Genomic DNA, 19,178 nt, shown 5'->3' with positions numbered 1-19,178 from the left:
TGCCTGAAACCTGGGATTAATTACAGAACCATTCCATATATATATACTATATAATCTCTTTCCCAGGAGCGGCTGCAAAGTCACTATTTTATTTTTATTTCTGTAAAAACTGTATAGCCTTATTAGTATCATCATTACCAGAGAGTACAGCTTTTTCTTACCAGGCTGCAGATGGCTAGCCTACGAGTCTCTTAAATGAGAGCTCAAGCGCTTCCTTACCAAGTTCACAGTGTAAGCATTAAGTGCTTCCCCCTCCCCATAAAAAAAAAAAAACCCTTGCAAGACTGTCAAGAAGTAGCCTGCTCATATGTTCTGAGGAGACTCTATTCTCTTTCCTTGTATCCAGTTGGGGAGTGTTGTTTATTGCTCCTACAGAAATTATCATCCATTGGCCTTGGACTTGGGGGGCAGGTGGAAGGAGGGGGGATTTATCAAGCTTTCTAACGACCCATATGTAAACATTTTTTGTTACACTTTGTTCAGCAGTCCACAAAATGGACTTGATGTGAAAATAGCTAGTAATTTCTTGGAGTTTATTGCTCCAAAAATTCATAATACAAAATGGTTAAAAATATTCCATGAACACCCTTATCTAAATCAAATATAGAACAAAGAAATATATAAAGGAATATGGAATGGCTTAAATTAATTGCAAATTCCAAGAGAAAATGCTTGCAGAAATAGAATATAATAGATTTCTCCCTTGCCATTTAAACAGTATGCACAATAAATTGTAGGTATCTGTGCCTACTGTCCCAGAATACGAAAAAACTGGGATTAGTGTGTGTATGTGTGTGTGTGTGTGTGTGTGTATTTGGGGATGGATTTAGGGGCTGGGAAAAGACAGTTTCACTCAGAGATTGAAATCCTAACTGCCAACTATAAAGGTGAGACTATTAAAGGGTTATATATGTTGGGAGTGGGTGGGTTCAGAAGCAAAGAGATTTCTGCATCAATGCTCAATCTGATTAGATACCCTAAATCTGAGAATAGTGAGGACCAGATGCTTCAGAAAAAGATGTGAAATAGCTGTAATAGGCAATTATACAAGGAACAGTCTATCCATATGAAGACATTTACTTTTTAAGTATAGGCAGATTAATGGTTGATTTATGCCCTGGCAAACAAGGGTTTTTATTGCTTTTTTACATTACTCTTTTCAGTAGCATAAATAAATATTTGTAGTCATTTTTAAAGTATCTTACTAAGCTTGGAGTTCTAGCTCAAGACTGCGATTCCCGTAGGTCAATTAAGTTTTGTATTTAAAAAGGTATCGTTTTTATATTTGTTGCCTTATTTCAGTTGTTGTTCCCTTATTTTTGTATTGCGAGACATGATAAATGTAAGTGCCTTATATTTTCTACACTGTCCTTCATTTTACATACCCAATCATATATTTTGCTTGTTTTTCTCTAAAAGAAAGTAATTCTCTTTTGTTCTTTTGGGTTTTTTTTTCCCTCCTTGCATTTCCAAGCCTCTCGTCACTCTCTTCTTCATATTCCTGTTCATATCGCATACCACGCATTAGCAGAAGTTAACGTTTTCCTCCTTTTCAAGGAGGAAACTAAAGATCTTGTAGGAAACTTTAAGAGAAACAGCTTTGACAGTTGTTCATTTCATAGGATTGTTCCCACAGAATTTAATTTACTTGATAAAAGTTGATTGTAATGTGTTTTAGAAATTTGTCAGGTTACAAGTAAGGTACCTGATTTTATCTTTAAATCCTAGAGAAGGCTATTTAGGACTATTGACTTCTGCTAACATTGATCCATTCAGATTCAGGTTCTGTACTGTCTCTGTACGTACAAATCTCAATTTGGGAGGTTCAAATTGGGTAGCACTGGAGCAGGTTGCCCAGAGAGATTGTGAAATCTCTCTCCTTGAAGGTTTTCAAGACTTAACTAGACAAAACCATGGCTGATCTGATGTGATCTCAGTGCCAGCCTTGTTTCCTGTGAGAGGTAGGATTAGAGACCTCCAGAAGTCCCCTATGACCATGAGTTATGTGATTCCTCTCAAATTGTTTTTTTTTTACTAGTGTCTTCATTGTGCCTTGTACTTCTTTCTGCTTCTCCAGGACTGTTTGCTTTGGATTCTCTTAAATACTACTTGTTCACGCATGTTTTGGTTCTTCACTGATATTCGAAATGTCTTTCACTGATATTCAAAATGTCTTTCTCTTGTCTTTTGCTTTTCCATTCCCCATTTCAACTGACTAACGTGGAGGTGTGTCCACTACAAGTGACATTCCTCTTTTAAACCTCTACTTTCTGTGGAATCCTAGTGTCTGTCCCTTTGTCTCCTCCATCAATACTTTGTCATTGGAAGACTGTCTCTGTTTGCTTGGCTCGTGTTAATCGTGTGTTCATGAAAACCATGGTCAAGAATGAAGACATAGATTCATCATGCCCTGTTTAGTGTCTGACCTCTAACTATCCTTGTTTTGTGGCGACTACCTTGCCATCCGCTCAAATGCTAAAATACTGTATTCTAAAGCATTTCTCCTTCCTCTATTTCAGGTGTTTCTTACTGAATTCTTCCTGCCTCCTAAACCTATGAACTACTTGATATTTGATTTGCTTTTCTCTTTCAACTGCAGCACACACATCCTATCCCCACTATTTCTGTTTTCCATTAAGTTGCCTGAAATTCTCTTTGTACTATTCTTACAGACAGCGCTTGCCCTTACCTTAAAATTTCAGGAAGACTAGCTTTTGGCTGTCATTTTCACACTAATAGGGAAAATATACAGAATGAATATCCCTTTCCAACTTGATAATATACTCTACTCTTCCAAAGAACTGAGGTGAAAAAAACATACACAAAAATGGTGATTTAGTGTGAGCTATGAAAATGCCTGTGAGCCCAGAGATCCCTGCAGTAGAAGAACTGAGTAGATACTGACACTGACTGCTCCACCTATCATCCTTTACTTCTGGCTCTTCAGAAAAAATATCCCATCCTCCAGGATTTTGGGACCCTTCTAAATTGTCATTTTTCAATGACAATTTAGGAAAAACTTCTCCCTTGGATATCAAATTATTAGGAAATATATTACAACATTTCTTCCCTGAAGCATCTGGTCACTGCCAGAGATTATAGTATTCCATTATCTAGCTATGCCAATGTCAGAATTTCTTAAATTTTGGTCTCTTAATCTGCACTGGCAGCAACCATCAAACAACAGTATTTAGACAGAACACCTTGCAGTATAAACTGAAATGAATCATGCTGTTGTAACATCTGATGTGACAGCTTTGATTAACAAGCATGCTGCATGTTGATGTTGGGAATATGGCGGCAGAAGTATTTTAGATTTACTTATTAAAATTTGAGTTGCATCCTCATCCTAAATATCTTATAACACGTAGTTGTCCCTTAACCCTGTATCTAAGGCTTGTGCACAATATCTTAAAAAAGACAGATACTTCTAATACCTTCAGTTCAGGTTTCTGTTACTTTTTGGTGGAGTATTTTAAAATGCTGCTGAACTGATTATGTGCATCACCTAGCTTCAACCACTGAACAGTTCTATGCAGAATAACTTGTATTTTCTTTGGAAGGTAAGCTGGCAAAAAATCATTTAATACTAACCTCCTATGCATTAAAGATAAAAGGAACATTCAGTCAAAGGCAAGCAAACTCTTTTTCCAATGTTTCAGTTGACATTTTTACCAGAAACTACCTATTAAAGATCCTTTTTCTTCACCAAAGAATATAAATATCAAAAATCTACCAAACCAGATCTTGAGATGAGTTCTAGGTACACCTTGAAGTGAGTTACATTAACTGAGCAAATTCTTTGAAAAATACCAATTTATTTCTTTAAACAAAATAGTGTAAACTTAAGACCACAGGGGACTGCTATTATTAGCATAAGAAATCAATAGTACAAGCCAGATAAATTCTCACTACAATGCAAGACATTCATCTGTTTGTACAATTTTATTTATAAAGATATAAACTATTTTATATTAAAGGATATAACAGAAACAAACAAGCTGACAGTTTGTAATACCCAAGTCTAATATGTTAGTAGCTGTCGCCAAATGCTGAATTTCTGCTATCTCAACTCTTTCCTGACAGTCTGTCCTTATATCAGGCATCCTATGCTTTGAGCCAGAACAAGGTTAGAAATACTTGGCTTTGAACTTCTGATGGCCTAAACAGGGGTCTTGGCTAATAGCCCTGTATCTTCAGCACCATTTATTATTTAAATGGACTTTGATTTAAGCTGAAAAATGCCTGACCTGCCATCTGGCTTTAATTGAGTCAATGACTGTGTCTGGATCCCAGGATCCCTTTCTGATAGTCATTAGCATCTGTTAGCATAACAACAGTAGTTGTAAATTGAATATCTATCTAAAATCTTAACTGCTGAGGCTTAGCAGAGTCTAGATTGGTGTTAAATGAGGATTACAGTTAAACTAAACTTGTTTAATTGAATTTGTCCTAAAAAAGCTTGTTTTTATTCAAGCCAGGAGGCATCAGTCAGACTAAAATAAGCACATTCATTTGGGGTTTATTTAATAAGTCTGAAAATTCATAATTAAGATCCTATTTCAGTGGACTGCTGAGGCCAGTACCTATGTGATCTGGTCAAGGCTGGCATTGGTGACTTCTAATCGTTTGCGTGGTAGAGAAATATAAACTATAAACCCAGAAGAGCCCAAATAGTTAATTCCATAGTCCTTTCTTTGTTTCTACATGAATAAGTAAAACAGAATTGTAAACACAGTACTTCAGTATTCTAATATAACCATTCCAGAACCGCCTTCTTGATTTTCTGTAGAATATTTCAGCAAAGTTAGAAGCCAATCAGGGGTTACTATTAGTTCAAAGGCAGCCATGGGTAGTTAAACTAATACCATGGTATTGGTTTAAGAACCATTTTCTGTATTATTTAACTTTAAAAAACTCCGACATTTGAGTTTGCCTAACCGATAACCTTATTTAACTCCTAAATCCTAAGAAAAGAGGTGTCTTATTTGTTGCATCGAGAAATTAAAAATACCGGGAACACAGAACAAAAAATTCTTCTCTAAGGAAAAGCTGAGAGAAGTGGAAGGAAAAAAGATTTTGCTACCTTGGTTTATCTCCTGTGCTAAACGTAACACTAATGAAGTTCTCTACAGCACTCCAACGTGATACCTTTTACTTTGAAAATGGGAACTGTTCTTTTACCGTGTTCTAATTGGCCTGCCCTGAGGAACCAGTTGTACTAGGTGACCTCCAGAGATCCCTTCTAAATGAAATTATTCATTGATCTTCAGGAACAAGACTGAAACTGACTCACATTCTTACAGGCATCCTGAATTTTTATTCCACAAAAAAGGAAATAAAAGGATTATCTGTACTACTGCACTCCCAATTCCAGTGCTTCAGTTTTGGATTATCTCCATTGTTTGCATACAAAACTTTCCTGCTTATAAGAAATACTTCTCAATCGAGCAACATAATGCATCCTACTCCACAGTACTACAGATATTTCCCATTCAGGTGGCGCCTTCCTTCCAGATACAACGCTATCTAGACTAGCCTTTAACAATAGCAATGCATTGTATGAAGTAAGGTAGTGGGCCTCTTGGGTAGCATGTGGGTGTGAGAGGAGGGAAGCAGCCCAGACTGCAGGGCGATCAGGCAGAGGAAGCTGCTGGGCTGTGCCTGCAATCGGTGCGTTGCCCCTTTAATTGTGTCCCCAGCCCTCGGGCGTCTCTGTCCAACGCCCACGTCAGCAAATACCTTTTGTTTCTCTCACGTTCGGGCTTCCAGGGTTTGGGGCTGCGGGACCAACACATTGCCTTAAACCGCAAAGAGCCCCGACGCGGGGGCCGGGGATCCCGCATCCACCGCCTGCTCCTCTCGGCGAAGCGGCAGCGGCGGCGGCAGCAGCCACCCGCAGAACCCAGCCGGTAAGTTGTGGCTGTGCAATACACCGACAAGTCGGATCAGGCGTCGTGGCTGAAGGCGCGCGCAGGAGCGAGGGGCAGCGAGGGACGTCCCTCGGCTCCGCAGTCCCCGCTGGGCGGCCGGCGCGCTCCCCGCCGCCGCTCGGAGCCGCTCGTTACCCGGGCTGCACAGCGCTGGGAGAGACCTAAGCGGGCGCCATTTGCAGCCCCGGGCGCGGCTGCGAGGAGCCAGGCACGGCAACAAAGGGCTGCGCGGGAGCGGGAGCTGGGCAGCGGGTGTGGGGCGAGAGGGGCCGCGGCAGGGGGCGGGCAGGGCGCTGCCGGCGCGGCGGAGGCGGCGGGCAGCGGCGGCAGGAGCTGCTGGGACCACGCCGGGCGCCAGGCGCCGGGCTGCCGCCGCGCGGCGGAGCCCCCCTTCGGAGCCGGGGGAGCAGGAGCCGAGGCGCCTTGGCGGGCGGGTCCTGGGCCGCCGGGCGTCCCGGGCTCCCGAGGGTCGAGCGACCAATTCGGCCGGGCGGGCGGGTGAGTGACGGCGACCGCTACCAATGCTGGGGGAGCCCGGGCCGGGAGGGCTGCGCCGCCGCCTCCATGTGCGGTTCTGGTCCGCTCTGGGAGAGGCTGTGCCCACGACTGGCAGCATGCAGAATCCGGCACGAACTCGCTCTGGAGTCGTGGCACTCCGCACTGCTGCAGGGGGGGCAAGTTCTTTTTTCTTACTGAATCCGTGAACTGTTTAAGCTTCCATCGACCTAAGCTTCATCTTTTATGATAAGAATGCCGTAATCCTGCTGAGGCATCTTTCTTGCAGAGGTGTTAATATGTGGTGGGATGATAGTTGGGAAATATAAATGTATTGGGAATGTTGTAATATGCTTGATTTCCTTGTTTTTAAAGAAAGGGCTCATCTGCTCTTAAAATAGGACTCAGCTACTTTGGGTTAGGTGTAGATTGTCATGCCTGTACTTATTTACTTTAGGGCAAGACTTCCTGTTATTCCCTCATTGGAATGGAGATTTCTTCCCATCAGTTTCACCTCCTAGAGCAGCTAAATGAACAACGGAAGCAAGATTTGTTTTGTGACTGCAATATCCTGGTTGAGGGGAAAGTCTTCAAAGCACATCGAAATGTGTTGTTTGCTAGCAGTGGATATTTCAAAATGCTCCTTTCACAGAGTTCAAAAGACACCAGTCAGCCAACAATAGCTACTTTTGAGGTCTTCTCTCCAGAGACATTTATGGTTATCCTGGACTTTGTATATTCAGGCATATTGTCTTTAACTGGTCAAAATGTGATTGAAGTAATGTCTGCTGCTAGCTATCTGCAGATGACAGATATTCTTAATGTCTGTAAGACATTCATTAAATCCTCACTGGACATTAACGAAAAGGAAAAGGATCATTACCTTAGCCTTTCGGCCAAACGTATGAACAATGAATCTGCTCACCCATCTCTTTATCGGTCAAGAAGGAAAGCAAAGAGCAACCCAACACGTTCCCATGTAATTCCAGATGAAAAGGCAAGTATGGTGAATGAAAATTCCTGGAGTAATTACAACAGCTATCTGTCTTCACAGATAAGTCTTCAACGGCCAGAAACACAGCTATCAAAAAGAGGCCGAAAATTGGTCCCAACAAGAAAGCGCCGAAAACATCTAGGACTGTCACAGACACGTGATTGTGTGCAGTATAAATCAGACAAAACTGAGCAGACTAGCGGAGGTTGTAACGCATCAGATTCTAGCCACATCTCTCGGGCAAGAGAGGAAATTCAATTTGATGCTGAGAATGATGTTGATCATGATGATTATGGATATAATCAAGAACCAGAAGTTATACCAAAGAGGTGGTCTGTTGCTCAGCTAGAACAAGAACTTTCAAGAACTTCTTCTGAGTTAATGGAATTAAAAGCAGATGAGCTGTACACCTCAATGCCCACAATTTTAGGTGTAATGAGTAGTTGGAATGAAGGTAAAAATAAGATACAGTTTTGGAAAGATGTTCTTTGAAAGAAGCCAGCAGATCTTTTGGAGAGAATCCTGCATGGCTGCATGAAAAACAAAATGATGCCTAGGCTTGCAGATTATTTCCTTGCTGTACTTTATGGTAGTGCCTAACAGAATGAGAGACTTTGAAGTCAAAAAACAGCACGAGAATTACAATCAGAGAACCTTGTCCAGATATTCAGTGGAGTTAATATACATCAGATTACCTGGACCCAAGTGGAGTTAAATGAAGCCTGTAGAGCTGAAAATTGGCTTGGGGATCTGGCAGCATTGGCACTCAATCTAGTGTTTTCTTTACAAGAGAAGGTCATGTCATTGGCCACTTAAGAACTTTAGACTGAAGCATGGTCCGCTTCCCTTATGGTCCAAACAGCCTAAACTTTGTGACTGTTTGGCCATGCTACATAAAGTATCAAAGAAGTCCCTGATGAACAGAGGGCATATGCTGATGGAATAAAGTAGACAGATGTTTTCTTATGGAGACTAATTTAATGTACCACTATCTACTTATAACTGCATAATTTTAAAACTCCAGGCACCCTAATATATTACATAGGGATTATAAGCATCTAAGCTAAAAACTATTTATTGACGCAAATGCATATTACACCTATCTATTTTCAGTCTTCTGTATGTCTAAAAAACACTCACTCTGAGGAAAAAAAAAAACCACTATCAAATTCCTGTTTAACATATTCCATAAAGAATACTGTTTGCTGGACAAGGATGGCAAGAAATAATTTGGGGTTGTATTTTGCGTTTTCTCATGTTTAGTGACAGACCATGGGACAAATGAGCTGCTTATTTACGCTTAAAAATAATCAGAGTACCGTATAAAGACAAACTATTAATATTTGACATATTATATGTTTTTCTCTGTAACAGATGATCTACCTCGAATGCGATTCAAGTGCCCCTTCTGCACGCACACAGTGAAACGGAGGGCCGACCTAAAGCGTCATCTTCGGTGTCACACAGGGGAGCGACCATACCCATGTGAAGCATGTGGGAAAAGATTCACCCGACTAGAGCATTTACGTAGCCACTTCCAAACAGTATGTCATTTCAGTCAGAGATTCGGCTTGGGGCGGGGGGGAGGGGGATAACAGCTGTTCAGTCATTTCTAGAACTTGTACCAGAAAAACTTCCTAGCTGCAAATCAGCCTTAATTATTCATTATTTAAATTGGCAGATTGGACTGGTGTTCATGGAAGATACAAATCTGAAAGAAATTTGATTTTCTTATCTATGCTGCCCATGGGGTATTTATGTCTTTCTTTTGTTTTTTTTGCTGCTTGTTTTTGCTCCAGAAATTCAGTGCACCAGTGTGGTAATCTCCAGGTGACAGAACAGCAATTACAACACAAAAAATATTTTCTTTCTTAGAGATGTTGATTTTATTGCATAACTGAGTTTTTTGTGAGTAACTGAATAGCTTTATAAAACTATCTTTTCAAAATCTTACTCTGAAAACAGCCAATGTATTTTTAACAGACCTTATAAAACAATCTGTGCTTATCTTCTGCTCCCACATTTTTATATTTTTTACTTTTCAGAATGATTTAGTGAATTTTCTTTCTTTTTTTTTTTTTTTAAATCTGCTTTTGGATGATCACTGACAATTTCAACTTTTAAATCTCTTTAGATACATCAAGCTGGCAAACTAATATGCAGAAAGTGCAAGCGTCATGTAACTGACCTAACAGGATGTGTGGTTCAGCAAGGAACAAGGCGCTACAGACTGTGCCACGAGTGTCTAGCAGAAGCTAGTTTTGACAGCGTCCCTGATGATCTGGATGCAGAGCATTCTCTTACCACCTATCGAGGAAACAAACATTCCAAATGGGCTTTGGAGGAAGAACAGAAATCAGATGAAGAGACAATGGAGGAGGAACCGTATAATTTGGTTATCCAACACGTTGACGATGATATTTCAGATGAGGCAGATGAAAAGGTGAAGCCAAATCTTAGGTAGATATATTTGTATGTTTGTTACTGCTATCTTTGAGATTAAATTACTTTATGTCCTGACAACTAACACTGGTTTATTAGTTTCCTTAATAAACTTTAGTGATATTTAACTCTATGAAGAACAAAATAAGGTCTACAAACACACTGTTCTGTACTTATGGACATGCAACACTATAACTACTTCTGGATACTGGCCTAAAATTACTTAGCATTTGGAAACTATTTAGAAGAATTGCTTTATATTTAATCAAAGACATATTCAGAGTACCTATTCATAATGGCAATGTGAACTATTTTACAGTTCTAAAATGAAGATTCTATACTATATAAAGAAAAAGCTACTATTGATAACTTGCTTTGAAAAAGTCTTACTAAAATTAGCAGCTAAGAAATGTAATCCAAGTTTTTGTAGACACTGTAATTAACATGTAAATACACTTAGGAAACTTCCTAAGAAAGGAGTAAAAAAAACCCCAAAATTCTTCTAGCTGACTGATCTGTTTACTAAAGCTCTGTTTTCTTGAGTGAACTTAACTGCTTCTTACAGTTCAGGAAAAGCGTGAATAGTTTAAAAGAATACACAAAGCCATACAGAGTAGAATAGCCAACAGAGCAGCTATAATGCATTTGGCTAGCATGAGTTTGCCTCTTCAAATATGCAGTGTTTCTGTACCGTGAATTTTAAACAAAGTTGCACTAATGTGGTTCCAAGGAAATAAAAGTGCAATCACTGGAAGTACAATTAACACTTTTTTTTTTTTTCCATTTTTTCAGGACTGGCTCAAGATTTGCTTAAACTCTTGTCTATCTTATGTAAAGATAACGAATAGGCCAAGTCCCTTTTATTTCTGTGGGATACCTGTAACTTAGATCATGTAGCTACTTTAGGAAGCCTTTCCAGCTTACATAAATTCAGGAAGCTCAGAGGCCGCTGAGCAGTCAGTATAAAAACATTAATTTCTAAATACAACTTCTCTTATAGTCGAAGCAACCTTTGTTATTGTGAAGTTTTTTTCAGTTTTAATAATCACATTTTTCTGGACTCCCAGAAAGCACCTGCTAACTGATACCTGTCACTCCTACAGCTGTGGAAACAAGGAGAATGTGAGGCCTATTTTACAGTAAGTACTTAATAAATATTGAAAAAACAGACAAAACTTACTTATTGAAGTCCAAACGTCCTTCTACCAAATTCTAGTCACCATTCTTAAAAGCAAAGCATTTTACTGGTATTACTGCAGTCTGTGACAGATGGTATAAACAGGGCACCTCAGCACTTCAACAAAATGAAAACGTAGCTACATAACTTAATTTACTCTTCCCCCTCTTCAGAGGGCTGGGCAAAAGGAAAGCAGCAGCCGCCGCGTCCCAGCAACCATCCCAGCTCCCTCAGGCTCTGTGGAGAACAAAGCAGCCTCAACTCGACGCCCGATTGGCTAATCCCGGTCACCTGACCCAGCCAGCCAATGAGGTGTTGAAGCCGGCGCTGAGGGATGGTAGTGTTTGGCGTGTGGCCGCCGGGCACGCCATCACCCGCGGTGCCTGGTCCCATGCGGCGCGGAAGGAGAGGCTTAATGCCGTTTTGTTTAGAGTGACTCTTAACGATTTATTTAGAGCAACTTTAACAGACGTGCCCAGGCCTCACTTCTCCGCAACAGCCCTACCGTGGCTGGCATTGTCCCTCCCGTCATGGCCTGGCTCCATGATGGGCAAGTGCTGGAGCTGTGAGGCCCCCTCTGAGGAGGAAGAAAGTCCTGGGCATGGAAATCATAATAGTTTTTGTACCACCTACAAGAGGCATATCTTAATTCTTACCTTGCCAGAGAACAAAGCTCAAATGTTAATTTATTAACCTCAAAAAATCCATCAGTCAGAATTAATTCATGTGCGCACATATCCATAATTCTTTCTTGGTCCAGGTTTTATTTCAGCGTTAAAAGCTGCATCAAAAAGAAAAATTCTATCCTCCATCTTCACAATACAGAAATAAAAACTCAAGTCTTCTCTGTTTAAGATGATTTTACCCCAAAATAAAGATGCCTTGGGAGGTGAGGTACTTGTGGCATTTATCAGAAACAGGTCAGGTCAGCCCTGACTTCGTATTCACTGCGCCTGGCTCACGTTTAAATAGCAACGGCAGATAACGCACATTAGTTGTCCCATGATTTAAAACAAAACACACACTATTTTTATTATTATTTTTGAACCGGTGAATGAAAGTTCAGAATTTTCTGAAATTAAAGGCAAAAGGAAGCTTTTTCTGGGATTTGCCGCACATTCTCACAACTCCGTGGTGTAACGAGGACAGATGAAAACCATAAACTCTTCTCAGCAGAAGCAGCAGGAATAATCAAGTTACAGACACATGTATCACCACACACAGCCCTCCTACGTGGAGGGGAGCTCTGTATAGTTTTCTTTCTAAAGAAGGAAATGGAACCTTATTTGAATTTTCTGCTTAGTTCTGTTTTAAAAGAAGAAAATTGTCTTTCTTATGATGAGGCATAGTTGGGAGCGGACTCCAGTGCAGGGAACTGCAGTGCATCCCTTTCTACAGCAGCAGCAAAGCAATCTCCACTTTTTAGAGTGATAATAATTGCTATTCGGATTCCATATACATGGTCACACACTTCAGCATTTCACTTGGAAACTTATGGCAATTCAGCACCACCTGGTGGCATTACTTTTTTTTCCTTTATGTAGTCTAGAAGTTTTTTTAAAAGATTGGTTTACTTTCTTTGGCATCCTTCAAACAATCAGAAACTTTTCTGCATTAAATCTGACCCACTGCAGGTATTTTGGAGCCTTCAATTAATATGAAGGGATACCACCTCAGAATTAGACTATTTAAATCTGCAGATGAAATCATGCAGATTAACAATTACCTTCTGCCACCCTACAAAAAGGCAATATTTTCATTACCAGCGCCACTAATCTACTTAGTTCATGTACCACCCAACAAATACCTCAGCCATAAAAGTTGATATAAAATACTAACATTCCTGAGAGACTTTCAACCCCTATAACTCCCTCATCTCCCCTCCCGCTTAAAAAAACCCAAACAAAAAACCTCAACTAGTTCTTTTTTTCCTGGCATACAGGTCTTGGTCTGACTCACCATCCTCAAATCAAAACACAGATGAACATTCCCTGCAATTACTCCCTTCAACTTATGATTTGAATTGGCCAATTCCTTAGTTACTTCCAAGAGGATTACTGTTTTTGAGGGACTTTTGCTAGCCAGTGACAAGTATCCACTCATTTTATTACACTTTTCTTGCTTTAAATGTCAATGATGACAAAGACTTCCGGCTTTTCTTCTTCACAGATCTGCATTGCTGAGTAAGTTATGGCTTTGACCTCTGTGCCCTAGAGAGAAAAGACAAAAAAAAGCACGGATTTTCTAAACTATGATCCCTTGCAGCAGTTCTTCATGACAATACACGATATTTACCGCTTTCTACAAATGCTATCCAGATTAAGAGTTTTTCCCTCCCCAAAAGCTGTAACTATATTTGTTCTGGTGAATACGAAAGTTAGCATATTAATAGCAATGACTTGGTCAGGCCAAATACTGAACAAGTAACTTTCCTTCTTGTACAAATTTCTCCTCTTATTTCTGACAGAACATCAACACTGCTGTTCTCATACTAGCATAGCGAAAGAGCAGGCTGAGAGGTAAGGATTGGCTTTTGCTAATTCTTTAGAAAATAAACTTGCAAAAAAGACTGAACAAAAAGCTGTGATAACAGTGTGAGGACCAACCCCGTGCAAACATTCTGAAAATAGATTTGTTTACTGTGTTATTGGCATCATAGAAAAGGAAGCCAGCTGTTCAGTTTTGCCAGTGCTGAGGAACCCTCAGATGCTCAACAGTTTCAGGAACGCATTCACAAAAGAACAAGTAGGAAGTGAGATCTTAAGTTATTGTGGCCTGTGATACCATTCAGAAACGTTTATTCTTCAGTATCTCGACAACTTAGAGGTCTCATTTAGAAGAGACCCTCCCCCCCCCACATCCTACCCCTGAAAACGTAAAAGATATACAAATGGACCATCACATACCTGAGGGTGTTTGGGTAAAGAGAACTCTTCTCCCCACCTTTAATAACAAAAACAAAACAGGTGATTGGAATTTTGGTTATATTTATCAAATGTTATAACTAGTTTCATTAATGAACATGGGACAGTGAAGCTTTCAAGTCTCAAAAGAAGAAAAGGAAGTCCACAATCACTTTTTAGAAAGTATCAGTAACTCTAGCACATCACAGTATTTCAGAATGGTCACTCTAAAGGCAATATATGTGACCCTCCCAAAGTGTTGAGTGTTTTCAGTAAATATATTTATTACTCAATTGATCCTTGAAGCTCACCCAATTGATCTTATTTTGAATTGCATTCGGTCAATGTAAAGCACTTTCACTTCCTGCAGAGAAAGAAAGGGGAAAAACATGTCAGCAAGGTCTTCTATTTTCCAGCAGAAAATCTCAGTAAGTCCCCATTTGCAAGACTTGCGTTTCCACTGTTCTGAATGGAATCTAAAACCAGAGAACCTGATCAATCTCAAAGCGATACACTGATACTGGGAAGGTCGATATAACAGAGCTGTCTCTACCATATAACAGCTAGTGGTTGGTGTTTGTGGTAACAAAGCTAACTGAATGTATTTCTCAGGTCTTTCTACCCTGGTATCTTCAATCCTCCATGTGTTATAAGTATCTGTTGTATCCTTTTTTTCCTAGAGTAACGTTGTATTCAGAGCAGCTATTATCAGTGCATCATCCTACAAAATAGAAAAAGAACAAAATGAAACATTTACCCTGGGTATAAAGAACTCATTAGCGCTGAATTTATACAGCCACTCATCCAAGAAGTGAAAAAGAAGAGACAACATATCATGTCCTGCAGGGTTGAAGCAGAGAAAGAGAGTCAGTTGGCTGTCCCAGCAAGAACAACTAAACATTTTGTAAGAGTATGTCAGAAGTACAAGTTCTCCGTTAAAAGGAGAGTAGTGATGCTTAGCAGGCTTTAATCAACTGCAACGAAGCTACATCTAAATACTTGAAGGATTTTGGTACCCTTCTCCCTCAGAATTCATACAGATCCAATATAAAGTAACTACAGTCTCACCTTCTGCCTGTACTTCTATGGTATCCAGAGGTTCCACGGTCTCTGTATCAGTCATGTAGCCAAACATGGCCATCACACACTGCTCAAATGCTTCTTCCAAAGTATCTCCCCAAGCATGTAACCTAAAGAGACACAGGATAATTCAAGGGACGGTAACCTTCCCCCCGCCCCAAGTATTATACAGGTGAGATATCAGAACATGAGAATAAACGCAAAGAAGTGAATGAACAAAAATGCTGGCCTTTCTATACCTATGCATTTGGGCAGAAGGTTTCACAGAGATATAGATAAAGATATATAGATACAGATATTTCTTCTTGCAGTACACGAGAAGAGTTTCTTCTTGGGAGAAAATGGAAAATAAATGTTTTACCAGATAACAGGAACGTCCTTCCTTACTATGGCTAATTGATATATATAAAAGTAGACTACTTGGAAGCAATTTGGTTCTAAAGCAAGGAGATTAAAAGCCCCATTTTGACAGACATTTCTAAATAAAATAGTAATGTAATAAAATAATAATCTGAAGCACCACAGGATTATTACATTGGAGGAGAAGCTAAACAACACAATGCTTCTGTGCTCTCCCAAGAGCAGAAACGAAACAGGCTACCAAAAAACCCAGTGCGAGTGTGGCATTTCATAGTTCCGAAAGGTATACATCTGAAACCAGTCTTCAATAGCCATTCCTGGTTTATAGCAATATAAGAAATAATTGATTTGTTATATTGTGAAATCCCAGCTGCCCATACTTACTGCACATCTGCTGTGTGATCCAGATCTGAGGGTGGAGGAAAAAGAAAAGGCATGAAGTCACCAAATGCATTTTAAAAATAAGGATTTTTTCAAAATAAAACCAGATATTGTTTTAACAAGAACTTTCTGTATTCATCTTGACACATCAAACAGTGATAATCTTTATTTTCCAGGATACTAGAAAAGGTTAGCACAAGAGAAATCTTGGATTGTTTCTGCCAAGCTTGATAGAAGAAAAACAGTGTTGAATATAAATTACATTAGTGCCCTGTGCGTAGAGCACTGTGTACAAGATATGGCCGTTGAAAGGCAACAGGGATCTGCAGGTTAATTGCGATAGAAAAAAAACTTTAACCAGGTATAAGCGAGTTTTGCTGAAGTCTGCAGGACCGAATACTAATTATGTGGAGGATAAGTTTTGCAAATGTTTACAGCTCAATGAACAAATATGCCTCTCCGCACCCAAAACACCCATTATGCAAAAAGGAGAATTTTAAAAGTATGCAATACAAAACATACAGTTAATCTTCATTAACAAGGTAGGATTAACATCCCAAGCATGTATCAGGTTTTACATGAACAGCATTCATATTCACTTAGATGAATGCCAGAAGTGCAAAATAATACCAGGTTGGTAGAAACAGAGCTAACTTGGGATGAAGAATGAATGCCATGCCAAGATCACTCCAGCTAAAACACTGTTCCGATGCTGCTTAGGTCACCCACACACTATTAACGGTTCTCAACAACTGTCTCTAAAGCAAACAAATTCCAGTGGATTTAAAAGGAGAATAAAACCTCTTCCAATTATGGAAGGAGCATGACTATTGTAGTATGTCACCGTATTTCTGCACTGCTATCAAATAAAGATCTAAACACATCCTAAAAATACATATTCTAACAGGGTAGCATACAGCATCCCTCCAGAGAAACACTGCTCAAACAGAAAGACGGTCAGACACCGAATGGTCTGCGAGAGCCTGAATCTAGCCCTTGGGCTGACACCCACTTACTGGAGAGGTTCTTAGAAGACGTTCCAGGGGTGGGGAAAGGGAGAGAGAATGATCTTTTAGTAGCGCATGTAGGAAAAAAAAGAGCAGCAGCACCAAAGACCGACCCGCTCTTTGAATATCTCTTTTTATATAAGAGAGGTAGAGAAAAACGTACTACTTAGCTAAGAAATGGCTTGAAAGGGGAAAGTTTTCAAGCTAAGACTTATAACTAATTTATTCATATCATGATTTCTTTAGCACCCATGACAGAAATAGCATTTATCTGCAAGAAATACAACTTTAGATATCTCATCCCTATCATTCAACTACAGATGCATCCCATAGCCTGAATACAGGATACCAGCATATTAAGAAACCGCACGAGTGCCTAAAAAGCGGCATCCTGCTCACTTCCTTCCTCCTCCCCGCCCTCCCCCCTAATTACGCTGTCACACGTGCGCTCTGCCTGCGTAGCATTAGAAATACTCACATTCATACTTCTTCTTGAGCGGTGGGTATTTGGCTTTGATGGCCTTCTGCTCCTCTGTCAGGTTATAGTCCCTCTCATCGCCTGCCATAGCTGTTGGGCTTGAATAACAGTCACTCACTTCCTGGTCTCATGAAAAATGGCCACCTCCATGCATGCTTCAGTGTTGCCAGGCTTCCTGTGTGATGCTAGTAATAAAAGGGAAAATTCCCTTTCAGTTCAGGTTCTTCCACTTGATATCAGTTTGGCAACAGTTGTACACACACTTACATTTTTAAAACAAGATTTTAAATGCGTATCTTTAAGTTGTTTGCTATTAAAACTGTCACTGGGAGATGGGGGGAGTTTAGAGCTCAGTCCTCCACCACTTGCCTTACTAACCGATTTAAACATGCTCAGTCAGCGAAGCCAAAGAATTACAATCCTTACATAAAGAACGCACTTAGGCCTTTTCAAAGATCTCAGGCTTCCTTGCAGCAGGAACCATGTTTCAGCTTCTCTGTTGCATACAGCACCACGCATTTGATTCATTGTCAAATAATAAACTATTGTAATAATGAAAAATAATCAAACAGCAGTAAAATGGATTAAACTGTCACGCTTCACGTAACTTCTGCTCTTACTACATGTTACTGTTGAGCCTACTCAGCCCGCTAATGTGACACAGCAATCTGAAATATGCATTGCCTCCCAACCACAGGACGTGACAGGAGGAAAGATCTGTAGCCCTCAAGTATGACTTTTCTCTAGAAAAAAGCTTAATTACCTCTTAGGACAGGGACAGCATTTAAAGCTTCAATGCTGGCATCCACATGCATGGTAAATATGACTCTCATATAAGCACAGAGGTTTTCCTATATTCATTTGCTTGCAAAATTTGTCTTTTTTTTTTTTTTAAATAAAGAACTGTATCAATTCTCTGCTTAAAATTCTCAGACCAGACCCTGAGTTTCATACAAGTTTTTCATTTGTAAATCTATCAGACACAAACTTCATAATCGAATCAACTTCAGGCCCGTTAATTTCATTCAGACTAGACCTCTGCAAGTTTTCATACAAAGTGGTCATTCCTGCTCCTTCTTAATATTTTTGTGCACAGTAAGATTTTTTCACAGCTTCCCCAAATAATGGGAACGATAGATTTATAGAAGACACATAACACCACCAAGTCCCCCAATTTTCAGTGTAAGGGCCAACTTGCGGTTCTTATTGCCAGTCTTGGATATGACAAGATGGTACAGGCCTCCCAACTTCCATTTTCTGAGAAGCAACTAGGCCTATATGGGACAGAAAAGAGCTTGAAATTGGGAGGCTCGTGCTGCTCGGGGGGGGAACAAAACCAGGCGTGCGTACATTTTGATTTTAAACCTGTTCCTTGACTGTTGCCGGTCAGATCCACAACTGATCGTGCCAGGTTATCCGCGGCTAATCAGGCTTGGCTTATACACCGGTCTGGTTGTCTAATGGCCCGTCTCTGCAGGGATTTATGGGAAAAAAAAAAAAGGAAGTTATTAGTAATTATCGGCAATAAATAACCCAAGAGGGGGCAGGAGGATGCTCTGGAGGTTGCTGGGCCACCCGTTGGGGAGGAAGGGTTGTGCTGGGCCGGAACCCCCCACACAACGGTGCTCCCGGCACCGGTCCCGGGCCGGAGCCTCGCTCAGGAGCCGTCGGGGCCCGGTCGGCGGCGGGGGGGGGGGGTGAAGCGCTGGGGGGCGGCGGCGGCTCCGGTCTGCGTGCTGGCCCTTTAAGGGCTGAGCGAGGGGCGCGCTACACCCGCCCGCTTCCCCTCCGGAAAATGGCGGCTCCCACGGGAGCTTCAACAGCACCTTCCACTCCTCCCCCGCTTTCTCCCCGGCCCCCCTCCCACGTGACCGCCGAGCGCGCTCGCCTGCCCCTTGTCCCCGCCCCGTGCCGCGCGCGGATTGGCG

General features: G+C 40.7%; 2 protein-coding genes across 5 annotated transcripts; one reads left to right on the top strand and one right to left on the bottom strand.

The window, feature by feature from the left end:
* Nucleotides 1-5,607: 5,607 nt before the first annotated feature.
* LOC104148058 (zinc finger and BTB domain-containing protein 8A) lies at nt 5,608-10,869 on the top strand. 2 transcript variants are annotated; one of them, XM_068917111.1, is made up of 5 exons: nt 5,608-5,673; nt 5,773-5,912; nt 6,886-7,876; nt 8,797-8,966; nt 9,557-10,869. In XM_068917111.1, the coding sequence occupies exons 3-5, from the start codon at nt 6,916-6,918 to the stop codon at nt 9,884-9,886; spliced, it is 1,461 nt and encodes a 486-aa protein (XP_068773212.1). In that variant the 5' UTR covers nt 5,608-5,673; nt 5,773-5,912; nt 6,886-6,915; the 3' UTR covers nt 9,887-10,869. The 2 variants fall into 2 exon arrangements, with proteins under 2 accessions (XP_068773212.1, XP_068773211.1); XM_068917110.1 differs by lacking the exons at nt 5,608-5,673; nt 5,773-5,912 and adding an exon at nt 6,473-6,607.
* An 817-nt stretch (nt 10,870-11,686) lies between these two features.
* Nucleotides 11,687-19,136, bottom strand: ZBTB8OS (zinc finger and BTB domain containing 8 opposite strand). 3 transcript variants are annotated; one of them, XM_068917107.1, is made up of 9 exons: nt 19,077-19,136; nt 18,601-18,721; nt 17,251-17,435; nt 15,769-15,793; nt 15,013-15,134; nt 14,702-14,784; nt 14,256-14,308; nt 13,948-13,984; nt 11,687-13,251 (listed from the first exon to the last, which is right to left on the bottom strand). In XM_068917107.1, exons 3-9 carry the CDS (start codon nt 17,336-17,338, stop codon nt 13,165-13,167), a joined length of 495 nt encoding a protein of 164 aa, XP_068773208.1. In that variant the 5' UTR covers nt 17,339-17,435; nt 18,601-18,721; nt 19,077-19,136; the 3' UTR covers nt 11,687-13,164. The 3 variants fall into 3 exon arrangements, with proteins under 3 accessions (XP_068773208.1, XP_068773209.1, XP_009679333.1); XM_068917108.1 differs by having other exon boundaries at nt 18,826-19,120; XM_009681038.2 differs by lacking the exon at nt 19,077-19,136 and having other exon boundaries at nt 18,601-18,740.
* Nucleotides 19,137-19,178: the final 42 nt, after the last annotated feature.

This window comes from Struthio camelus, chromosome 23 (genome assembly GCF_040807025.1).
Source record: "Struthio camelus isolate bStrCam1 chromosome 23, bStrCam1.hap1, whole genome shotgun sequence".
In the NCBI taxonomy this organism is placed as follows: Eukaryota; Metazoa; Chordata; class Aves; order Struthioniformes; family Struthionidae; genus Struthio; species Struthio camelus.
Note: the sequence above shows the minus strand (reverse complement) of the source record. Positions and strands in the feature narration are given on the sequence as shown.